Here is a 22,581-nt window from a genome sequence, read left to right as displayed (position 1 = left end):
AAATGTTTTCAGTGTGGAAATGATTGATCCAAATCAAATTTACAGATTGTTTTAAAGGGCCAGTGTGTAATATTTGGCATGGTTTATTGTCAAATCTGAATCTGAATCTGAATATTCTACCCATTAATATGTTTATATAAGTGTATAATCGCTATAAAATAAAATTCATTTGGTTTTCGTAGCCTTATAATTATGCTTTTATATATATATATAGCAAGGGCCTTGCTTTAGAGAATTCGCCATCTTGCGCCGCCATGTATGTATGTACGGCAGACCGAGCGGACAATCCAGCCAGCCAGAGAACGCGTTTCGCGTGTATAAATGAACCATACCGTATAAATGAAGACGCAACTTCAGTCCTTGTGATGCACTCTCTGCGGCGCTTTTCCTCCTGATGATATATCTCCCCAACGATGGTAGCAGAAGCACCGAATCCCATTCTGTGCATTCAGCCTCTCTTCTCGCCCGCTCAGTGTACTCCGGCTCTCATCTGTGTGCTCCGGCTCAAACAGGTATGGCTCTGGGTCTGTGTCCGCTACAAGAAACTCTTCAAAATCGCGTTCAAAGTCGTCCATTGAAGCTACTATAGTCCGGAGATATTGCTAGGCTAAATAAACAGCTGAGCTGTGTTTACCGGCTACGCTGTCAGTCAGTGTGCGGGCTGGAGATTGGTGGAGCAGAGAGGGGAGGGGGGTGCCCACTAGGTATCGTAAACGAGTATGTGTGTATGGAGTGTGTGTGTTACGCTAGAAGAGTCAGAGTTTGGGACGGAGTCTTTTACCCCCTGGAGTGTTACTGGAGTTTTTGGAGCGCTCAAATAAACTGGCCTTTTTCCCGAACGCTCCTCTGGTCTCCTGCTCGTGAGTGATTCATTACAATATGGTAACATGGTTTAGATTTCTAAATAAACATTCACCTTGTCGCTAGATAGACCTACTCCTGAAAAACTCATGTCTGCGCAAGGCTTTTTGTCCCTACGAGGCCACCATCATTTACCCGACGGGAGGGGTGAGCGAGTGAGCCCTGCAATCTAGAATTTGACCACTGATGTCACTGTTTTCAACGATTTTCATCCCATTTTACACACTGGCCCTTTAATAATATATTGACTATAATTTGTCAAAGCTTTTCCCCAAATATTTTCTGCTTCCAGCTGCTCACATGTGAGGATGAGCTGCTTTTCTCAGGGTTTTTTAAGTGTTGGCTTTACAAAAGAAAACAAACCACAACATCTTACAGACTAAACAATCAAGTAACAAAAAAAAAAGATTAGTCAATTGTGAAAATAATTGTTAGTGAGAGCTGATCGGTTGGTTTTTGAAACATGACAAATGTTGCAAAAGACGCACATCCCCGTGTCTGCTGGAGTGGGTGCTGGACCAAAGAAACATCTGGCAAAGTAGAAAACAAACAAGTCTGCACACCAGGCAGCTCCTGTTAGAAAGATTTTAATGCTGAGTGATGTTTCGAGCCTTCAGCTCTTCCTCAGACTTCAAACATGTCTAGTTTCAAACATGACACATTTTAGTGATTATTCATTGTGACTTAAAAATGGTATTGCTAATGCTTATTAATTCCATTTTTTCCTGATGTATATCTCCCAGATTCTGTGTTCCCACAGTCAGGGTCGTCAAGGTCGAGTCCCACTGAAACTAACAGCTAAACAACGTGTTTGTGCTGTTTTTAAAATCAGATTGTATTTCCCTTTGTTTTCTCCTGTAGCTTTGAGAAGATGATCAGCGGCATGTATATGGGAGAAATCATTCGGCTGCTGCTGGTGAGGCTGACGGAGGAGAAGGTGCTGTTTAAGGGACAGACGTCGGAGGCGCTGCTGACTCCTGAAGCATTTGAGACAAAGTTCATGTCTGAGATTGAGGAGTAAGTGTCTGAAAGATCTTCTTGATTTGTCTGTTGTTTCAATACTGAACTCTGGAGCCGTAAACTCTCTGATCTGACCCTGAAATGTGATCCAATCTGTATTTCTTTAAATAGGAAACTCATTATTATAAACTTTTATCATTTATATTGGTTCTTGTAACATTATTGGGCACTCATTTTTATAAATTATATCATAAATTATAAAAAAGAGGACAAGGCCTTTCTTTACCTAACTTGAGGACAGAACTACGCCTTTATTTGAGACAGGCTTTTGTACAGTGGACAGCAAACTTGATCACCAACATATGTTTGTCTTCACTTCCTGTCTGTGTCTCTGTTTCAGCCAGGACAGCGGTCTGGAAAACACCCAGAATATTCTGACCAAGATGGGTTTGAAATTTGATTCCGTCGACTCCCGTGTGGTACGTCTGATCTGCGACACCATCTCCACGCGCTCCGCTGCACTCTGCGCCGCTGCCCTGGCAACCCTTGCCACCCGTATCCGTGTCAACCGCGGGTTGGACCACCTGAAGACCACCGTGGGAGTGGATGGGACGGTCTACAGAAAACATCCCACGTAAGAGAATAAACAATATACAGATGCCATGAGAAGGATGATGAGGGTTCTGTGTTCGAACCCCGGGGTGGGGGAGCCCCTCTGTGAGGAGTCTCTCCCCGTGTCAGTGTGGGTTTTCTCCAGGTACTCCGGCTTCTTCCCACAATTCAAAGACATGCAGGTTATCGCCTCTTGCCCATTGTCAGTTTGGATAGTCTCCAGCCCCCCGTGCTACCTCCAACAGGATAAGTGGGTACAGAAAATGAATGAACTGTACTTTATCTCCCACAATTTATCATTTATAATAATAACAAACTTTATTTTTGCAGTACTTTTCAAAGGAAAGCTACAAAGTGCTTTAAATGGTTACAAAAGTGACAAAACATTTCAGGACTGCAATGAGTCAAATAAAATGAGACAATTAAAAATAATACAAAAATAAAGTGGATTAAAATACAATGGTCCTTCTTTAATCGTATATAAACCTACAAGAGTGCACCCAAAAATGAAAATTCAGCCATTATCTACTCACCCATATGCCGAGGGAGGCTCAGGTGAAGTTTCAGAGTCCTCACATCACTTGCAGAGATCCAAGGGGAGAGGAGGTAGCAACACAACTCCACCTAATGGAGGCTGACGGCGCCCCAGATTCAAACGTCCAAAAACACATAATTGAAACCACAAAATATCTCCATACTGCTCGTCCATAGTGATCCAAGTGTCCTGAAGCCCCAACATAAAAAGTTGTTTGGAAAAACCTCATTTGAACTCTGTTTTTAGCCTCATTGTAGCCTGTAGCTCTGACTGCCTCTCTGTGCACTGCGCTCACATGTGTGCGCTTGCGCAAGACCGTGAGACATGGGCACCGCCTTCATGTGTGTTCACGTGCTTTTGCTGGTCTCACGCACAAGCACGCACACGTGAATGCGGTGCACAGAGAGGCAGTCAGAGCTACAGGCTACAATGAGGCTAAAAACAGAGTTCAAATGACGTTTTTCCAAACAACTTTTAATGTCAGGGCTTCAGGACACTTGGATCACTACGGACGAGCAGTATGGAGATATTTTGTGGTTTCAATAATGTGTTTTTGGATGTTTCAATCTGGGGCGCCGTCAGCCTCCATTAGGTGGAGTTGTGCTGCTACCTCCTCTCCCCTTGGATCTCTGCAAGTGATGTGAGGACTCTAAAACTTCACCTGAGCCTCCCTCAGCATATGGGTGAGTAGATAATGGCTGAATTTTCATTTTTGGGTGCACTATCCCTTTAAATTCAATTTTATAACTATTAGGCCTTAAATCATTAAACAGTCTTTAATTTGAATGTGTGAGGTTTTAATTGCCACAAACATTTTATCAGATTTAATTTGTTCATCTTTTAATTTATTTTTGTCAAAATGAGTCATGTGAAAGTCCACATTTCTAATGTTAAAACCTACCACTGAACCTAATACTGTCTTTAATCTGTGTACTTGCACTTACCTGGCAAAATGTAGATTAATTCAACTCACTCTAATAACTGTATTTCTACCTAGAACCTTCCTCTGCATGGGACCACACAGTATATACTACTTACCTTAAGGTTAAAAAAGAAAAAGATGATTTGTACAAAAATCAGTTAAAAATGATCTTAAAAACTGTCTTATAAAGTATTAAATTTAAGTAACCATTACCTGTAGACATCTTGGTTAGCGGGTGTTCTAGACCATTTAATAAATGTTTATATACAACTGAGGGGGTTTAAAATTAGGTGTTACCAGTTTAAGATGAACGAACATTAAGATATCTAAACTCTGGTATGCTATTAATTTAGAAGTTAGATTAGATAAAGAGGTGGAGGGGAGTAGTTTTCCAGTATGTGGTTTTGTTTTGACTTTTGGTGATACAGAACTCTCTCTGTTGGTGCGTTCATGGACCCTCCATCTCCTGATGAACAGCTGACCAGCATTATTTAACACAATAAATCACATTTTTACAGAAGAATGACACCGGGTCTTGTTGAGAAACTCTCCTGTAACTTAAAAATTAAGATACATAAACTAAAGCAGGGATGTTCACACATTTATGAGTAAAACAAGCTAATTTTTTACTTTGTGGATTTCTACAGCGTCATCGAGTCACTGGTGAGAGAAAAACAGCAGCGATGCAAATAAACCAAAAGGAGGAAGTCCGGGTTGTTTTTTCCTCTTTTTTTCTTTCTTTCTCAGTTTTATAGAGACATGAAATCATATGTATGTGTGTGTGTGTGTGTGTGTGTGTGTGTGTGTGTGTTTGTGTATGAACAGATAGGAGGTGGTGCTCAGTGTTGACACATTAACACACTTCCTGTCTTTGTGAGAAGAACAGCACCCTAAAGGAAAATACCATGAATTACTATTTAAAGTCACTTCTCTATCCTTCAGTATTATTTCCTTTCATGTCTTTAATGACACATTTCTGCAACTTATGTTGCATTTAAATCATTTTCTCATGATGACAGTGTGCGATGTATTCTATTGTCAAATATTTATTTTTCCTTCTGTCTCTTTCTTTTTTTTGTCCTCACTGAATATTCTCTCTTGTCTCTCCTCCCTGCTCTCCTCCTGTAGTTTCAGTGATAAGCTCCAGGCGACGGTGCGCCTCCTCGCCCCCGAGTGTGACATCACCTTCCTCGTCTCGGAGGATGGCAGTGGGAAGGGCGCTGCCATGGTAACAGCTGTGGCGCAGCGGCTGGCTCTCCAGTCCCGACTATTAGAGGACAGTGATGGTGACGATGAAGAGGATGAGGAGGAAGACTAATGAAGAGTAGAGAGGATGCAGATGAAGCAAGACTTTTTCTGTTTTTAAAGTCTGCAGTTTTCTCATCCAGCCAAATTTTTTTAATATAATAAGAATATATATTTCAGTTTTTCTGCTATGCAACTCAGCAGTAAGTCAAACTTCACTGACCTTTTTCATTTTCTTTTACCAACTCTGTCATATTTTTGAATCATTAAAGGTTCCCTGTGGAGTTTAGACCTGTTGTAGCGCCACAGAGCTGTTTTTCCTTGAGTGCCATTAAAGGCAGAGAAGAAGAAAACTGAAGCCCTGAAACATGCATTCAGACAATGCAGGATTTAAAATACCTGGAAATGTTTTATGAGGACAGAAATACGTTCAATATGTTTGTTAGACCCAAGCAGCAAACTCTGGGGCTGGAAGATGAAGTTAACACAGAAGTGCCAAAAACTGCAGTTATGTGAATGGCCACTTGAGGCTGGCTCTAAAAACGCGTCACCAGGTTCTTCACGTACGGCAAAGAGCCTGGTTTCCATTCACTCTGAATTTTGTCTGGATTCTGGTTCTGGTCTAGAAAGCGGATCCGGAATTCACCATATTCACCAAAGTAAAACTTTAAATTCTGGCGCACCATCGATTTCCGTCTCCAGTTTAGTACCATATTGTTGTTGTTGTGGTTGATAGAGCATGCTACATGGCGAGCATCACACAGTTTTCCTCTCTCTTCCGCCCCCACTGCCCCAAACTTTATTGAAAAAATGCATCTACAAACTACAGGTATAATGAACAAAACTAGGATCAAGTGCCTATTAAATAAAACAGACAACTGAAATAGACAATAACTTGTAATACAATTAAATACAATAAAAGAAAAAGGTTAACTTAATGGCTTGGGGCTTTTCTTGTAAATTATATTATTTAAATTAAAAAGTTTCACCGCATTTTTATTAGCTTGGTGCTTTTATTTTGATGGAAAGGGGCATCCATTGAATTCCACATCCTGTCTCTCTCGCCCTGGTTCTGGTCCCTTACCAAAACGGCCACTAAACGGCCCCAGACTAATCCCGATAGCCCCCCCATCTTAAAGTGCCCAGCTTTACAGCTGAAATAAACATGTTTACAGCCTGGTACAAAAACAGTTTGGACTCTATAGCTAATTTACTCTTCATGACAACTGTACAGGGGGTGAATTTTTATATAACAGACCCATTTACATTTTATCAAGGCTTAAAGTTTCACATAATTAAGGGCGGGCCGCTTTGACTGACAGGCTGTCCGCCAATAGTATCTTCAACTTCTCAGTCAGATCCACCCCTCGTTCTTCACGGTGCTAGCCTCTCGTCCAAATATTGTCACCTCTGTCTCCAAAAGTCCAAGATGGCGATGTCCAAAGCGCTAAACTTGAGGCTTCAAAACGAGAGTCCACAAACCAATGGGCGACGTCACGGGAACTACATCCATTATCTTTTCAGTCTATGGTTAGATCTCAAGGTTTCAGAGTGTGTTTTGGTGACAATTACTGACTGTAAACATGACATTTATTTGTTTACAGGAAAACTCCACAGGGCACCTTTGAGCCAATTAAAAAGACATGCTCGTTCAAAGTGTTTGATTGACAGGTGATTTCGGGGAAATGCAGCGTGGACTTAATTTCAAACAATAATGATAATAACATGATTTTCCATTATTCATATTTACCATTTCTCATTGAGGGTGACAAATGCAGATTTCTTTTTTTTTGGATCTAACACTCAGTGTTCAGTTGAAATTTTGTCACCTGTTTACTCGACTCAGTTTTTCTTTTGATCATGTGGTTGAGTCTAGGCCCCAGACAGATTGAAAATGCTAAAGAAAAATAAATATGCACTGAAGCAGATTAAAACAAAGTTGATATACTTTTGGAAAGCAGAAATTTTTATCATGCAAATTTAAACTCGAAGTTCGTTGTCATCTGTTTTGTTATGACACACAGAAAATCAGATTTAATGAGCAGCTGTGATGACAGAGACAGTAGATGGCATTAAAAACAGAAAATATGTATATAAGCAAATTATATTTACAGAATTATAGATTTGTGGGTAACTGGAAACTTAATATTGTTTTTTGTGTTTGCACTCTTTGATGAATATGCACCTTTTGAAAGAAAGAAAGATTATTTTAAACGGGCCAATCAGAGCAGGGACGTATTGTTACTCAAAGGCAGCAGCGACCAATCGTCTTCTATTTTGAAGGAAGAGGAAGCAGCTTTTTCTGTCAGCTGTAACTGCACAGTGCAGTCGAGTTTTAAGTGCTTTTATGTGCATTAAGTGGTTTTGTTTTCTCAGCTGCAGTGAAGTTCTGGAACTTGCTGGTGCTCCATTCACCGTCCTGCTGCAGTGAGAACAGGGAAACTTTTTGTGCAGCAAAACTCACATCATTGCCTGAGGTGCTGATGCAACACTGCAGCTTTAATTTCATTTTGTTGCTACAAGTTTGACCGTTACAGTTATCCTAAAAATCTACTTGTTGTAAAACAAAGATAAGAAAGAGTCAGACAGAGGTGGACAATATCAGAGGAAGATGAGGGGAGTGGTGAGATCATGAATTTTATTACTTGAACCTGCTAACCAGAGTTATGTTTTGGTCTTCTTTAAAAATTGTTTTTCTTTAGGTGCTAAAAATCTCACTGCTGTTTGTTTCAAATGGGAAATAAAAGGACATTTTTCTATGAAAAATGTATTCTGTGCGGTGTGAGTTATTTGTCTGTAGTGAACCGAATGCATGGACATGAACATCAGTGTTGTAAAAGTTCTATTATGAGAGATTAGACAATGTTGAATCAACCATAAAACAGTCAAAGAAAAAAGAAAAAAAAATCATTTTAATTTGTAAAAAAATGAATAAAGAAAGAAAGAAACCACCAAGAAGTAAAAAATTATGCATTTATACCAAAACTATGCGAACAATTCTTGGGGTTTTACATGATTTTGCATCAGTGCAATAAAGTACTTTGATTTGTTAGGTATTAAATTCACTGGAATAACAATTTCTTAATTTATTTTCCAGAAAATATATTTAGAAATATTATATTCTGCCTGCCACACATTAGAAGATGTGACTTTGCCTTCATTCATATTACATTTTAAATCAGTTAATCAAATAAGTTATGAAAATTGTTCACTGTGTGTCCCATAATAACTGTAAATAAAAATGCCATGTTAACATCTGTAATGTAACCCTATGTCTCATCTTGTGTCTTTTTAGAACAACATTAGGTCTAACTGTAAATAAATATATAGATGAAATTAATTTAACCCAAAATACGTAACATGCAGTACCTGTGAAGTGTCTGCATGTTTTTTTAGGCTGCATACATTCCCAATAACCTCCATTCTCCACACAGATGGAGATTAACGTTCAAAGAGACTTTCGTATGAAAATCAACCTGAAACAATAAAACAGAGCAGGACAAAGGTTTAGTCTATTCTGCAGCTCTGAAAGGAATACTTCACCCACAAAATTATCATTTGCATATTAATTACTCACTCCGTGTTGCGTCGAATTTGTGGGGTAAAAAGAAGTTTCTCCTCACATGCCTCCATGTTGAATGAAGAATCCAAAAACGGGGAAAATACTTGATGAATTAAAGTAAAGGGGACGTTTAACAGCAGCACAATGATATCACAACATCCATTCAACCCTCACACAATCCATGCAGTAGAATCCATGTCATTTATCCAGTCGTATGCTCAGTACTTCCCAAACACAAGCATTTTTGCTAAAATCTTATTATTTAAAACACTTTCTCTTGCACAGACAAGTAGCACACCTACGCAAGTGTATGCATTTGAACCCTGCTCAATGAAATACACCAGCAGAGTTCAAACACATGCGCTTGGCTCATATATGGAAGTGACTGACTTGTAAATTGACGTTTTGACATAATTTTGCTGGCCCCCTTGCATGCAAGAAAAGCAAAAATTTCTTCACATACTCAACTTAACACTTTGTGAATAATTTATACACAGATGATCAGTGTGTGGGTGAAGTATTCCTTTAAGTCATAATGCTTTAAGTTGTTATCAGTACAGTCATGTTTAATTTGCTTTTACAAGCATGATTTGTTGAGAGAATAAAATAATGTTCCTATAAACTGTTAGTAGTCATTATTGATTTTTGGAGCTGCCTCCTGGTGGCCGTTAGTGGAACTGCGGCTGAATCCACATTAATGTCATATTCAGACTTCAGTCTGGTTGCTGATTTGAAACAGTGGCCATCAACCTTTCTTATTAAACTTTAACATTTCCCAAATATCAAAGATGCATCACAGTGTTTCCTAACCTGGCTATTAGTATTAGCACTTCATTTTATTCCTGGGTGAGAATATACTCAGGACGCCTCACTGCAGTATGCCTCCTTTCATCAGCAGTGAAGCCTCCTCTGTCGTGTTGCTGCAGCTCTCACTGACATGCAGAGGACAAAGTGGAGCTGCAGCGTGATGTGTTGCTGCAGCCTGCTCCTGCCACACGGGTGGTGATTTGGGTATGAAAGTCACTCCAGCTGCTCGTCTCCGTGCTGCAGCACTACAAAGCTGTAGCATTTAGATATTCATGCACACAAACCATTTAATGGAGAAGAAGAAATTCTGAAAGTGCTGACTATACTTGTACTCCACTACATCTCAGAGGTCAATGTTGTACTTTTTACTGCACTACTGTCTGACAGCTTTAGTTACTTTACACATTACAGTTATTGACACCATTCCTGTCCAGTGAAAACGATGTATCTCCAGATACAGATTTCGAATGTTTGTGCCTAACACCATAATTATGCTACTGACTTATCAAGGTCTGCAAAAATTATTGCATGTCAATATATTGTATGATATTGCTCTTGTGTTTACAGTACATACATGTTTGTTTACAAAAGAATGTCTCTAACATTTTAGCTAACTTGATGCCAGAATAAACCGCAGGGTTTTCCGACCATTGCAACACTTGGGTGCAGCACCTAAGCATTTTTTTTTCATAGCGCCTAAGCCAAATAAGCACCAAAAAACAAAACCAACAAACAAAAAACAACTGCTGTGACACATTTTGCTGTAATTTCTGTTTTTTTATGTTTGTTTTCTATTATATAGTACGGATATTTTGATAATTATTTCACATTTTAATTCCAGTGTCTGAATATTCATAAGAATTAAAAACACATTGATCCCTGACAGGATGTGCCTGCATTATTATGCTATTATATCATCACTATGTCAGTGGCATTAAATGGTCTTAAATGACTATGATGTTGTTTATCACAGTCATTTCCGGGAGCATTAGATTGTCCACCAAGAGTAGTTATCGGGATAAGCCTAAACTACATAAATAAAGTGTTCCCTTATGTGTAGACAAAGTTCTCCTCCTTCTTAATCTAATTAAACTCTTCGTCACAAAACTGGAAACAGAGCTGTTTTTTTGACACCATGAATAGCTGACATTTCAGAGCTGTGGTTCTCACAGGACAGCAGCACAACAAAAATGTGATGATCTTACAGAATATGATGCATTGCTGTAATTTAAACCACCAACAGTATAAGAATGAGTTAAAATGAGCTCAACCTCAAACATCTACGGCAGTGAAATTCCACAAACTCAGTAATGCAACAGTAATGTTAATCAAAAATCATCATAAGTGGTGGTAAAACTCAGACAGGGGACATTTTACTACACATAGAGTGCTTGAATGCAGGACTGTTACTTGTAGTGGAGTATTTTCACAGTGTGGTATTAGTACTTTTACATGTTAAAGTGGTTTATTCCACACAGATAACGGCAGTGGTGGAAGTAGATTTACTCAAGTGTTGCTTTAAGTACAATTTTGAGGTTCTTTTACTTTACTTGAGAACAAATGTTGTCAAAATCAACCTCAAACTGTAAAAGTATTGCGTGGCTGAGGATATATGTCACAGAGAGTGTGAGGGGAATCAACTTTAGCAGCAGCTGACGTCACTCCCTTTGTTTCCCATGAGTCTCTGTTGATTTTGACCTTGAGATTAAACAGAATCAAAACAGATTTAATCTATGAAACAAAGTACAGCACAGAGGACATGAGTCTGGGATAATAACACCTCATATTCATAAACACAAAGCCTGATGTGAGTGTTTCAGCAGCTGAGGCCTGCCACTACATGCATGTCATGCTGCAGCCTCATGGAGGGGGGGGGGGGGGGGGGGGGACACGTGCTTCCTCCCCCTACTGGAGTTAAGTGGTCACTGCAGTTTATATATGCTCACCCCAGATACATGAGACATGTGTGTGTGATCACGTTTCTCTCTTAATCACGTCAGCTCAACAGGCTGCTGCTCATATTCCATCTCCAGCCCAATATTTGCATCATGAATCATGTTTACACGGATCGTATATGTATGTTTATATTTATATATTTCCCCCTGTGGTGTGGGGAGCAGCATCCTGAAATTTTAACCCTTTAAAGTCTCGTTTTTCATGTCCTGAAGCTACTTAGAACAATTTTGAGGTACTTTATTTGAACATTTATTGTATTTTATGCTACTTTATACTTCCACATTTCAGAGGGAAATATTGTGCTAGAAACTCTTATTTTATGGCTTTAGTTACTTTGCCGATTCAGATTAATAATACAAAATATAACCAACAAACAGTTTATGATGTAATATTATAGATTAGTGTTATACTTTAATTGATACTTTTACAATGATCTGACAGCTGGTGTTACTTTACAGATTGAGGGCAGTGGAGTAGTTGAGGGTATACGCAGGTATGCAGTGTATAGCTACTCATATCTTTCTCTAGCTGTTTATACTAAATCCACCAATCCACAAAAGAGCCATTGGAATATAAGAGTATACCCGCTTCCTCCTTTGTAACCTACCCATCTACATAGTAGTACACTTCAGCGACTGCAGCTGAGTGACCATTTGCCGAGGTGATATTGGTGCTCAGTGTGGGCCTAAACCCAGTGGTGTAGTGGAGAGTATACCTGAGTATACCCTCCACTACACCACTGCCTAAACCTAACCAATCTAACCAAAGAAGGCAATGACTAGCCAATCACAGGAAGCGTAGGGTGGGTCATGTCTTCACTATCCTAGGATTAGCAAATTTGCCTCCCGGTTTCCTCGTCTCAAAGTCAGTGGGTTTTTTGATTGGGTTTTTAGATACCTGAAATCAGGTCTGTGGTTAACACAAGTTAAAAAGACTTTTGCAGTTTATTCTACAACATAAAATACGTCTGTAAATACCCCACTCGTACATTTTGAAGCTCTTATGTGTCTTAAAAGAGGCGGTTGCTGACAAGTGGCTAAATGAGACTACAGAACGTCATCACACAGAGCGAGGCTTCACAGCTTCGTTGTAGTGGGGATGTTAAATCATGTGACTTACAGCCGTTAGCTTTTTACTTCTTCTAAAATCATAAAAGAGGTGTTAACTATGATCAAAACGTGTAAGTGTCATAAACATTTGGTTGCCACGGAGCTTATTTTCTGCAATAACCAAAAATCCAGTGGAAAAATCCTGTAGGCTTTTTGACGAAGGAACCACGGTAACGCTAACTCTGTGTCAGCCTACAGCAAATCTTCGGCCCTTGAGTACTCCATTGGTTGAGGATGCGACTACGCCGGTCAAAGTTCACCAGAAGTGAACTTTACGCGATGCAAAGGTGCGAATTTGCTTTGCCAGCAGAAGCGAACGTTTTTCACCTCTTCGCTTGCACCAAATGGAAAATACAGGAAGCGAATATTCACCAGTGTTTACTTTGTTTATGTTTGAAGATCTGTGCCCTAAAGTGCACTAAAATGAGCTCCTTCTTTATCAGCTGTAATAATATTCCAAAAAATATGTCATATCTGATAATAAAACTCTGCTTTTTTTCTTACCTTGTGTTGGAAGAGAAGGCTAACATCATTGCGTCCAGGATGTGGTTAGCTTAGCTTAGCTTACCACAAACTGAAAGCAGAGGGGAAGTGCTAGCTTAGCAGTGTCAAAGTTGCCTTACAACAGAGCTGTTATATTTACTGAACATTTTACTTGTTGTATGTTTAACTTGTGTTAAAACAAATAAAATAAGACTTTGTGGTTCAATATTAGTTGAACAGGAAATGTCTCAAAAGTCCCATCGTCAAGTGACTTTGCTAACTTTGCTAACTCTGAACAAAAAGCCAGCTAGACTATTTGATTTGTTTCATTGTGTTCAGCATTTCTTTATTTTCCATTATTTTTTGTGGGACTTAATGATGAGTTTAGCTTCATCATATCAATTTCATCTGAAAAAAAAAAACCCAGTCCCAGCCTTTTTTTGTCTTGTGATCCAGCAGTTCAATAAAAGAGTGATTCATCATGTTTGGAGGCCTGAAAAGGTCAAAGTTTGTTTTATTTCACAGAGAAGTAAAGATAAGAGAGAAAAAACACAGTTTTGGTGAGCAGAATTTTATTAGTTATGATTATGTCACTTTTTTATGGCTGATTTTGACAGATGCATGAGAATGATGTGTCTGATCACTGCTGCTTTTAAACCTTTTACTGGAGCATGTAGGCTGTAGTGGGATATTTATTGATTGAGGCCTGTTTTACTCCCTTGCTTACAAAGATTACTGATGTAAACAACCCTTAAACAGCATCAGAAAAACAACAAATTGTGGATGTAGTTGCATTTGGACTACCAATACACAAAAAATAAGTACTAGTGAATAAAAAGCACTCATTGCAAAGTCTGATGTTTTAGCCTATATTGTATATTTACAGTCTTTATTTACAGCTTTGTTCACATCTGTTACTGATGTAATAATGTTGATAAATTCCTTATGTGCTAAGCCTGTGATGTTTATATTTTAGGTCTTTGGAACCAGATAATCATTGCAAGTATACATTATAGGCAGTGTACATTAATTATATAAAACACAACCTAATAACTGTTTACTGTATTTACATAAAGTACTTTTTGAGGTACAACTTACTTATGTATTTTCCATTTTTTGCTACTTATACTGCTACGTCACCACATTTCAGAGGCATATATCATATATTTTTTACACTTATAGAACAACTACAGTTACTTTACAGTGTAGAATAATTCATACAAAGCATATTATCCATTTATGAAATATGATTAAATGTGGCTCCACCGCTACTAGTTGGAACTTTGAAATGCTTTTTACATGTTCAGTGGTGGAAAATAACTATTCAAGTAATGTATTACTGAACAAATGTGAGGTAGGGCAGTTGTTCTTGAGTATTACCACCTTCTGTTACTTTATTTTGTACTCCACTACATTTTTAAGGGGAAATATTGTACTTTTTAGCCCAGATAGGAACTTATAAGTACTATGATACTTTAAGTACACTAACCTGATAATACTTTTGTACTATTACTAAAGTAGGCTTTTAAATGAAGGACATTCATTTGTAACAGTGTATTTTTATACTGTTTTTTCATTTAACTAAAGGATCTGAGTACTTCTTCCACCTCTGCAGACATTAATAAATCAGTAATAAAATGATTTACATAATAAGTCTTGCTTGGGGGCATTCTGTCTATGAGTACTTTTCTTTTGAAAGTTAAAGCACATTTAGCCAGTATTTCTTACTTTAACTTTTGCTACTTGGAAAAATGTGTATTCAGTGCTTTTACTTGTAATGGAGTATGTTTATAGTGTGGTATTGGTACTTATAAAGGATCTGATTGCTGCTCCCAGTAATTGCATACATTGCAGACATGAATTACAGCCTGATCTTTTGTTGTCATGGTTATGAGTTTCATTATGAATGTAAATGAATATTTAAGCTTCATATTCCCACAAGTACTTCCACTATCTGGATATCGTAATTAAAGCTTAATTCCAGGGATATACTTGGAGACATAAAACCTGTTATTAGTGTTTAACAATGACTCCGTGTGTGTGTGTGTGTGTGTGTGTGTGTGTGTGTGTGTGTGAATATGGCAGCTGTAAAGGAGACTGCATATTTTTAGACCCAGTGTTTGGATGCTGTCATTACAGGCTGATGTGTGTCTCTCTACAGTATTTTTAACCCACGCTGTGCTGACAGAATGTGCTCCCATTACAGACACAAATGTTACTGAACAGTCTAAAATAGATATAACATAATAATAATAATAAAACATTTAATACATTTATCTTTCAAATGGAAAAAAATGAACCTGTCGAGAAAACAGACTTTATAACTTGAAACATAAGGGCACGATCACACATGCCAAGGCGATATTCATATTGAATGTGAGCTGTGCCGGATGTGACCGTGGATGTGTGTAGAGAACTACAGCATCTGAGGTGGAGCCCATGGGTGCCTCATGATGATATAAAATGGGGAAGCAAACTTGGAGAGACACAAAATTGGTGGGGGGGTCTGTATGTAATTACAAATAAATTTCCTGAATTTCTACACCACCTGCACCAGCCCAGATTAGTTAGATTTATGGTGTAGAGAACAGCATAATAACTGGGTGGACCCTGAGAAAATAAGAGAATAATCACAATAATCACAGTGGAGTTTACTGTGTGGCCCCCAGCTGAAAGGGCCCAAACATTAATAGACCTGTTAGGATATTCAGATATGAAAACTACTGAATCATGTTATTATTCTAACTCATTGTACCCCAAAATAACTTACAAAGCTCCCTTAAAACAGGCAACTTCAGGGGAAACTATTGTACCACTACATTTATCTGACAGATAAATGCTACTGATTATGTTGCAGATTCAGATTTGTACTCATAAAACAATGCATTATTTTTATTATTTAAGTTTTCAGCATTGTATAAGAATTAAAAGCCTCACCCTGAACAAACTGTACGTAAATTTAAATACATCATGCTAATAAAACAACTCCTGACTGCAGGACTTGGACTTCAATTTTTGCTGTTCACATAATAGTTTTACTTAAGTAAGATGTTTTGGGTTCTTCTTCTGCAGCTGTCAATAGTTGACCAACATTCCCAGTTAGAGAAATGGTGAAAATAAAGTAAGACTGTTTGTCTGGGGCCCCAGATCCTCAAAATCACTGAATCTGCCACTGTAAATAATAATGAAAGCACAGTGCAGAGCGGCTGCATGAAGGACCGATATCTTGTACATCACCGTCCCTGTATGTAGATATGATTCCATCTAAAGTCTGACTAAAACTGAAACTAAAACAAAGTAGTCTACAAAGTTCTCAAGAAGTCACTCTTGTTCTGTTAATTCAGGCAGTTTGGTGCTTTGAGGAGAAGCTCTCACTGCACTGTCAGTCTGCTCTAATCGATCAGCTCTGTGATCAGTTATCAGGGTGGTCCAAAAATATGTTTGTTTTATTGGCCCGCTTGTTTTTGTCAGTTGTGTAAAATTGTAAAATTATTATTGATATTATTGATATGGGCTGTTTAAATATAATCACCTGATTGCAGGGACTCTATGAGGATATTTATTTTTAAAGAGGACAAAGTGGGGTCACAAAACCATAACATTGCTCCCCCTAATTGAATAACGAGGATGCATTTGCTCCACTTGCTGCATTGCTCAGGCGCCTATGGCAGGGCCCCAGTTATGCCTATGAAAGTTGCGCATTAAGCCAGGAAAGTTTGACTTCTTGGGTGTAAAACCACATGGGTCTTCTACATCATTGGGCTCACAGAGCAAATGCAGCAGAGTCTTGGTTGGCGGGGTGGCTACTAACTCTCACAGGCCAAATGGCTAACTTCCTGTTTAGCGCTCTGCTAACTTGAATAGGGATAAAATGATTTAATCATGCAGCTCTTCTAGACTTTTTAAATGTTAACAAACTAAATGGATCAAGTCCCGATAGTGAAACTAATCATTTTGCAGAAGTTCCGATGCTCAATAATGTATCCACTAATTTACAGACGTCTCTTTCACTGTGTAAGTCGATGGGAAAAAGTATTTTTGGGCCACATGGCATCATGGGATGGACCTGGAGGGTGTAGTTACACAGTTTGGCCACAGACCCTCAGAAGTGTGCTGGGCTTTGAAGCCAATTAGTAGTGGCCAAACAGTGGAATTACAACTCTCAAGTCCGTCAGGTGACGCCATTGGGCCCAAAAAGACTTCTCCATTAGACTTTCATTGAGAAAGGGAGGTCTGTAAATCAGTGGATATCTTTATAAGTGTTACAACCTCCTCTAACTGGCTTTACTATCAGAATTTTATCCATTCACTCCAGTAACATTTGGAAAGTCTGGAAGATTTGCACGATATATTTTTTTTATCTCCATTCAAGTTAGCAAAGTGCTAAACCAGAAGTTAGCTGCTTGGCTGGTGGAAGTCCCTGGTGCGCTTGATCTCTGGGCCCAACGATGCTGAAGCAGCGCTGATCGTCCAGGTAATTTTATACATGACAGTTAACTGTTTTTGGCTTCATTGGCCACTGAGCAACTTTTCACAGGAATGAACGGGGTCTCACCTCCAGCACTGTATTGATGTCTCTTTTAAAGATTATTTTTTGGGCTTTTTGCCTTTAATTGACAGGACAGTGTGAAATGGGGAGAGAGAGAGAGTGGGGGCATGGCATGCAGCAAAGGGTTGCAAGCTGGAATCGAACCTGCGACCACTGCAGCGAAAAAACCATAACAGCATCGCCTCTGTACATGGGGCGCCGGCACTATCCACTACCAACACCCCATGTATTGATGTCTCTTAATACACCCATGTGTGGCCACTATGTCAAATTAGTATCTTCTGGGGGGCCAGGATGTGATGCACATGGAAAGCTAGCTTCCTAGCTAACAAATGAACGTTAGCAAGCGAATACAGCCAAAATTATATTATTGGTAAATTTTCCATTTTCTCTTGATTCACTGCCAGCCAGGCAGCATCTCTCAAAGCCTACAATATCAGCGCTTGGAAAACTACAGCCAAGGACAGACAAGTGGGGTCAACCACACACAGGCTAGGCTACCTCTAGGCTAGGCTATTGCTGGAGGCTACGACTTCACTGGTCAAAGTTCACCCAAGGTGTATTCCACATGATGCAACTTTGTGATTTTGCTGTGCTACTGAAATAAATAGAAATATTTGTTAATTTTGCGCATGAGTGACCTTGCCCTAAATCAGTTTGCTTTGTATTGCTTTCAATTGATTAGCCTTGTAGATTGACAGAAAATACATCAGCTACAGTTCTGACAATCAGTCATTTAAAAGAAAGAAAAATCTTGTCGTTCTAGCTTCTCAAATGTGAATATTTGCAGTTTATCTCAATCTAAATTAAATATTTCTGAAAGGAGGATATGGTTTGACCTCTTTTGTAAAAAAACATTTTCTAACTTACAGTATAGGCTAGTTTGCATTTATAAAAATCAGATTTGGTCAAAAAACAGTGGTGTAATGTTCTCCTACTGCACCCAAGTACAACTTTACGGGAGGGCCTACTTGTAGGACTCAGCCTACTTAACTTGAGTCTTTGCCTCTCATGCCACATTCTGCTTCTGCTCCACTACATTTCAATAGGAGTAAAATAAACAGTGTTGATAAAAAAAAAAAATTATTCCAAGACAATAAATATCACAAATGGTCAAACAGTTCCACATCCCTGCACACACCCACACACCAAACTACAGCCACTTTTTTCGCAATTGTGATGATATTTTGTCAGATTTGATTTATACCCCCTCTCGTTTATAAACCCCGCCCACACGTGCCGCGTAATACGGAAATACGTCACACCACTGAAGCTAAAGATGCTTCAACTGCCGTTTCACTGTGACTTTAACATTAAGTTGTACTCTGTGGCAAACTTTGGCCACACCTAGATCCTGTCCCATTTCCACAAAAAAAAAAAAAAAAAAAAAAAAAAAAAACAGCCTTTTTTTTTCTGCTGGTGCGTTTGTTTGTGTGACGGCGAGTCCCGGCGGTGTAACCGGAGAGGGGCCTCAGAGAGGGAATGCAGGACTGCAATGGAGCACAATGCAATACAGGTAAAGCCGATATAATTTCCAAATAAATGTCGATTAATATTACTTGCACCCGGCCGCGTTTTTGACCTGTTGATGTGGGGAATATTTTAACCGTGTGTCGTTGTGAATTGAAGCCCAATATCGCGTTTTATTTCATTTAGTTTCACCATGTCGTATTGATTGTTTTCCCATATCAACCAAACCCAGGCACCGAGAGTTGCTCTGAATGCAATTACAACTTTATTCAACCAGGCTCAACTTTTTTTTCCTCCAGAGGTGGAAAATAAATCGCTGATATTTGTATTTTCACGGGAAAACAATCGGCTTTGACGCCGAGCTGTCGCCTCGTTTGATATCGGAGACTCAGCCGTTAAATTCCAGTTTAATATTTCTGATATTTTCGCCGTGTTAATGATTAATTTCTTTGTGTGTCGTGTCGACAGTCTCAGCTTCTGCTCTGGCTACCAACCCCCACCCACACTAACAACACATTAGCTAAATAAAATTAAATTTTCTGGCCGTTTGCCTGCCTGAAAATATCAGGAAACTTTTAAGCTAGTCCACCTTTTTAACAAAAACTAGCTAGCAGCGAGTCGTTGCATCGACATTTTTTCATATTTGAACGCAGAGTCGCCAAATTAATTTCCACACCGACGTGATATTAAAGATTGAAATATGTTTTTTCGGCAGAGACTAGGTGGAGCAGCAGTAATGTTGCTTATAATAGGAAGCATATTGATATTATTATCAAATCCCTCCCGACATTTTGTCTCCGGCGTAATTGCCACAGTTTAAGGAGGAATGTTAATATTGTGTGTATGAAGGGGAAATGTAGAGTTTGTGTACTTGAAATAGCGAAGATTAGTCCTGCTTAAAAAACCCAGGAAACATCCAGAGGACACACAGCTTGAGCAATGTGGGCTTTTAGTCGAAATGAAAACATTATTTTGACAGGAATACTTCATGTGTGGCGTGGGATATATTTAATATTCCAGTTGTGGCAGTATATTTTTATAATATCTCTGTTTTGAATATTAATTTATTGCAGTATTGAGAGATTTTCTCCCAGTGGTGAACTTGTGAGCTTTTTGAATAACAGGATATACCCAAGGTCAATACTGTGTAGATTGTGTGTTTGGATTTAATTTATTTATTTATTGTCTAAAGCAGGAGACATTTTATTATTAATATTCGTCGGAGGTTTTTCCCCCCCCTCTTCCTTCCCGTACTGAAAACTGTGTAAAAAAAATTTCTCACTGCATTATTCCCAGAAATATCACGAGAACTGACGTAGGCAGGGTGCAGATTAAGGGTTTCCATCTTAAAATTCTTGTGTGTGTGTGTGTGTGTGTGTGTGTGTGTGTGTGTGTGTGTGTGTTCACATTTTAGACAGAGGGCTGCCTCTCAGTGCTCAGATTATATTATGTGGCTTTTATTTTCCTGCCTGCTCAGCCCTGCCTCGTTTCCACCGCTAGGCTGGAGCACTGCTTCAGCTGGCCCTCCCCCAGGGCTACAAAAAAAAAAAAAAAAAGATTTTCATATAACACTCCTATAGTGCATAATAGTATGTTTATGATACACTCTGCTCACTTGATGGTAACACTTATCATTTGGTCTGTCTGTAATTTAAGTTAAATATATGTGTAATCATTCTGGGGCTAAAACTGTGTCTGCAAAGCTGAACAGTAACTTGATGTCACTGTGATGTCGTATGTTTCCTTGCTTTTCCTGCTTTTACATTTGTGTAAGCTAATATAGGCTTTGATCTATACACTGTATATAACAGTACTATAACAAGCACTTAAAGGCTTTAAAGATCAGTTGATGACCAGGAAGTATAATCGATTTTTTTAATTGATTTTTTTTTTTTTATAATCGATTAATAATTTTTTAAACAAAAATGCCCAAATTCTTTAGTTCCACTTCCTCTAATTTGAGTTTACAGGACATTAGTCTTATTTTGTTGTATTATTTTTCCTTGCTCATATACGCACACATAACTGGAGCAAGTCAAATTTTTGATTTTTATTTTAAGCAAAAATACCTCAAATTTTCTGGTTCCAGCTTGTCAAATGTGAGTTGAATAGTGAATTTATTTAACTTTGTTGTAGTGAAGTTTTGTCCTGCTGAAATACCTACAAATAACTAGACCGTAAACTAATAATCGAACAGGTGATTTACGAAAAGTAAATGGGCAACAATTTTGACAATCAATGAACCATTTTTTGAGCAAAACTGCCCCAAATTCTCTGGTTCCACCTTATCAGATGTGAACATTCACTGCTTATCTACTTTTACATGATAATAAATGCGATATTTTTGTGTTTTGAACTTTCAGTCAGACAAAACAAGTAAATTTTAAATAATAAGTTGCAGCTGTATAACTTTATGGCTTTGCTCTGACTTGATATAGTGTATTCTGTATCCTGAACTAATAGGCTACTCTAATAATCTTGACACATGGGCCTGTGTGTTTGTGTATGTATAGCTGTTAAATATCCTTATAATATTAACTTAAATTCAATTACCCGTGAATAGTTTGTCAGTAGAACTCAATATTGTCCTGATCATACATAATTGTATTCCCTTATGTGAGTATAATAATCCTTAAAATATCGTACAGTATCACTATAGGGGCATACAGTGGCGCTGTAACTGACCTTATGGTATCCCTTTACTGAAGTATTACTATCATACCCTCATACTTAAGTGAAATATTCCTATGACTGGTTTAATACTATGTCTTTATTACTCAATGGTGTAATAATCTTTATCATAATCTTATTTTATCACGTCTAATACTGCTTAAATATTAGAGTGTGGCTCACAGTAATCAGTGGAGTAATCAATAATCATCTTCATTTGGCTTAATAGTAGTCTTAGTCCTATAAAATTACTATAATGTGTAAAGTTACCAGAATATGTCTATAATATACTTATCACGGTTTATGTTGCGTGTGTAGAGCTTAATGGTGATTTTTATCTTACTTCGCTCCATTCATTCTTCGTCTTTGTCCAAGAAAATATTTTAATGTTCCCTTTTATTATTCTTCTAATGTCTGTTTGATTCTCACTTAATTAAATTCCTTCTCATATTGTCAACGAGTACAACAGGTCAGAAAAAAATAATTCTCCCATAGTGGCTCACATGAATCATTGGACAATATATTTTGCTTTGTGGTATTTGCAATCCTTAAAATTATCTTGAGTAAACCTACAGGGGTTAACATTGTGTCTGTGGAGCTAAACTATGATTTTAGGCTAAATTTGTTTTATTCTTCCTCTTTATTTCAACTTATATACTTATAAATAAGGTATAAAAATCACTTAAACAACCAATTTGTTGTTTATAGTACTCAATATTGTTTTACCCGTACTTAATTATAGTCCTCTTGTTATTGCATGTGGTATAATTATCCCTAAAAACATCTAAAATATCCCTGTGCTTTTTTTTTATCCCATTGTAACTATAATATTTCCTAAAA

General features: G+C 38.2%; 2 protein-coding genes across 2 annotated transcripts in view; both read left to right on the top strand.

Annotated features, from left to right (window-relative positions):
* The window catches only part of LOC117272382 (hexokinase-4-like), a 38,097-nt gene extending 30,192 nt beyond the window's left edge, over window positions 1–7,905 (top strand). Inside the window, exons 10-12 of the mRNA XM_033651291.2 lie at window positions 1,723–1,878; window positions 2,222–2,455; window positions 5,019–7,905. Of these exons, the coding sequence (XP_033507182.1) occupies window positions 1,723–1,878; window positions 2,222–2,455; window positions 5,019–5,208 (580 nt within the window). The 3' untranslated portion in view covers window positions 5,209–7,905. The remainder of the gene's footprint in view (window positions 1–1,722; window positions 1,879–2,221; window positions 2,456–5,018) is intronic.
* Window positions 7,906–18,863: 10,958 nt separating this feature from the next.
* LOC117267642 (uncharacterized) overlaps window positions 18,864–22,581 on the top strand; it is a 48,422-nt gene continuing 44,704 nt past the window's right edge. The window contains exon 1 of the mRNA XM_033643664.2: window positions 18,864–19,117. Within this exon, the coding sequence (XP_033499555.1) occupies window positions 19,097–19,117 (21 nt within the window). The 5' untranslated portion in view covers window positions 18,864–19,096. The remainder of the gene's footprint in view (window positions 19,118–22,581) is intronic.

This window comes from Epinephelus lanceolatus, chromosome 11, assembly GCF_041903045.1.
Source record: "Epinephelus lanceolatus isolate andai-2023 chromosome 11, ASM4190304v1, whole genome shotgun sequence".
NCBI classification, from domain to species: domain Eukaryota; kingdom Metazoa; phylum Chordata; class Actinopteri; order Perciformes; family Serranidae; genus Epinephelus; species Epinephelus lanceolatus.
Note: the sequence above shows the minus strand (reverse complement) of the source record. Positions and strands in the feature narration are given on the sequence as shown.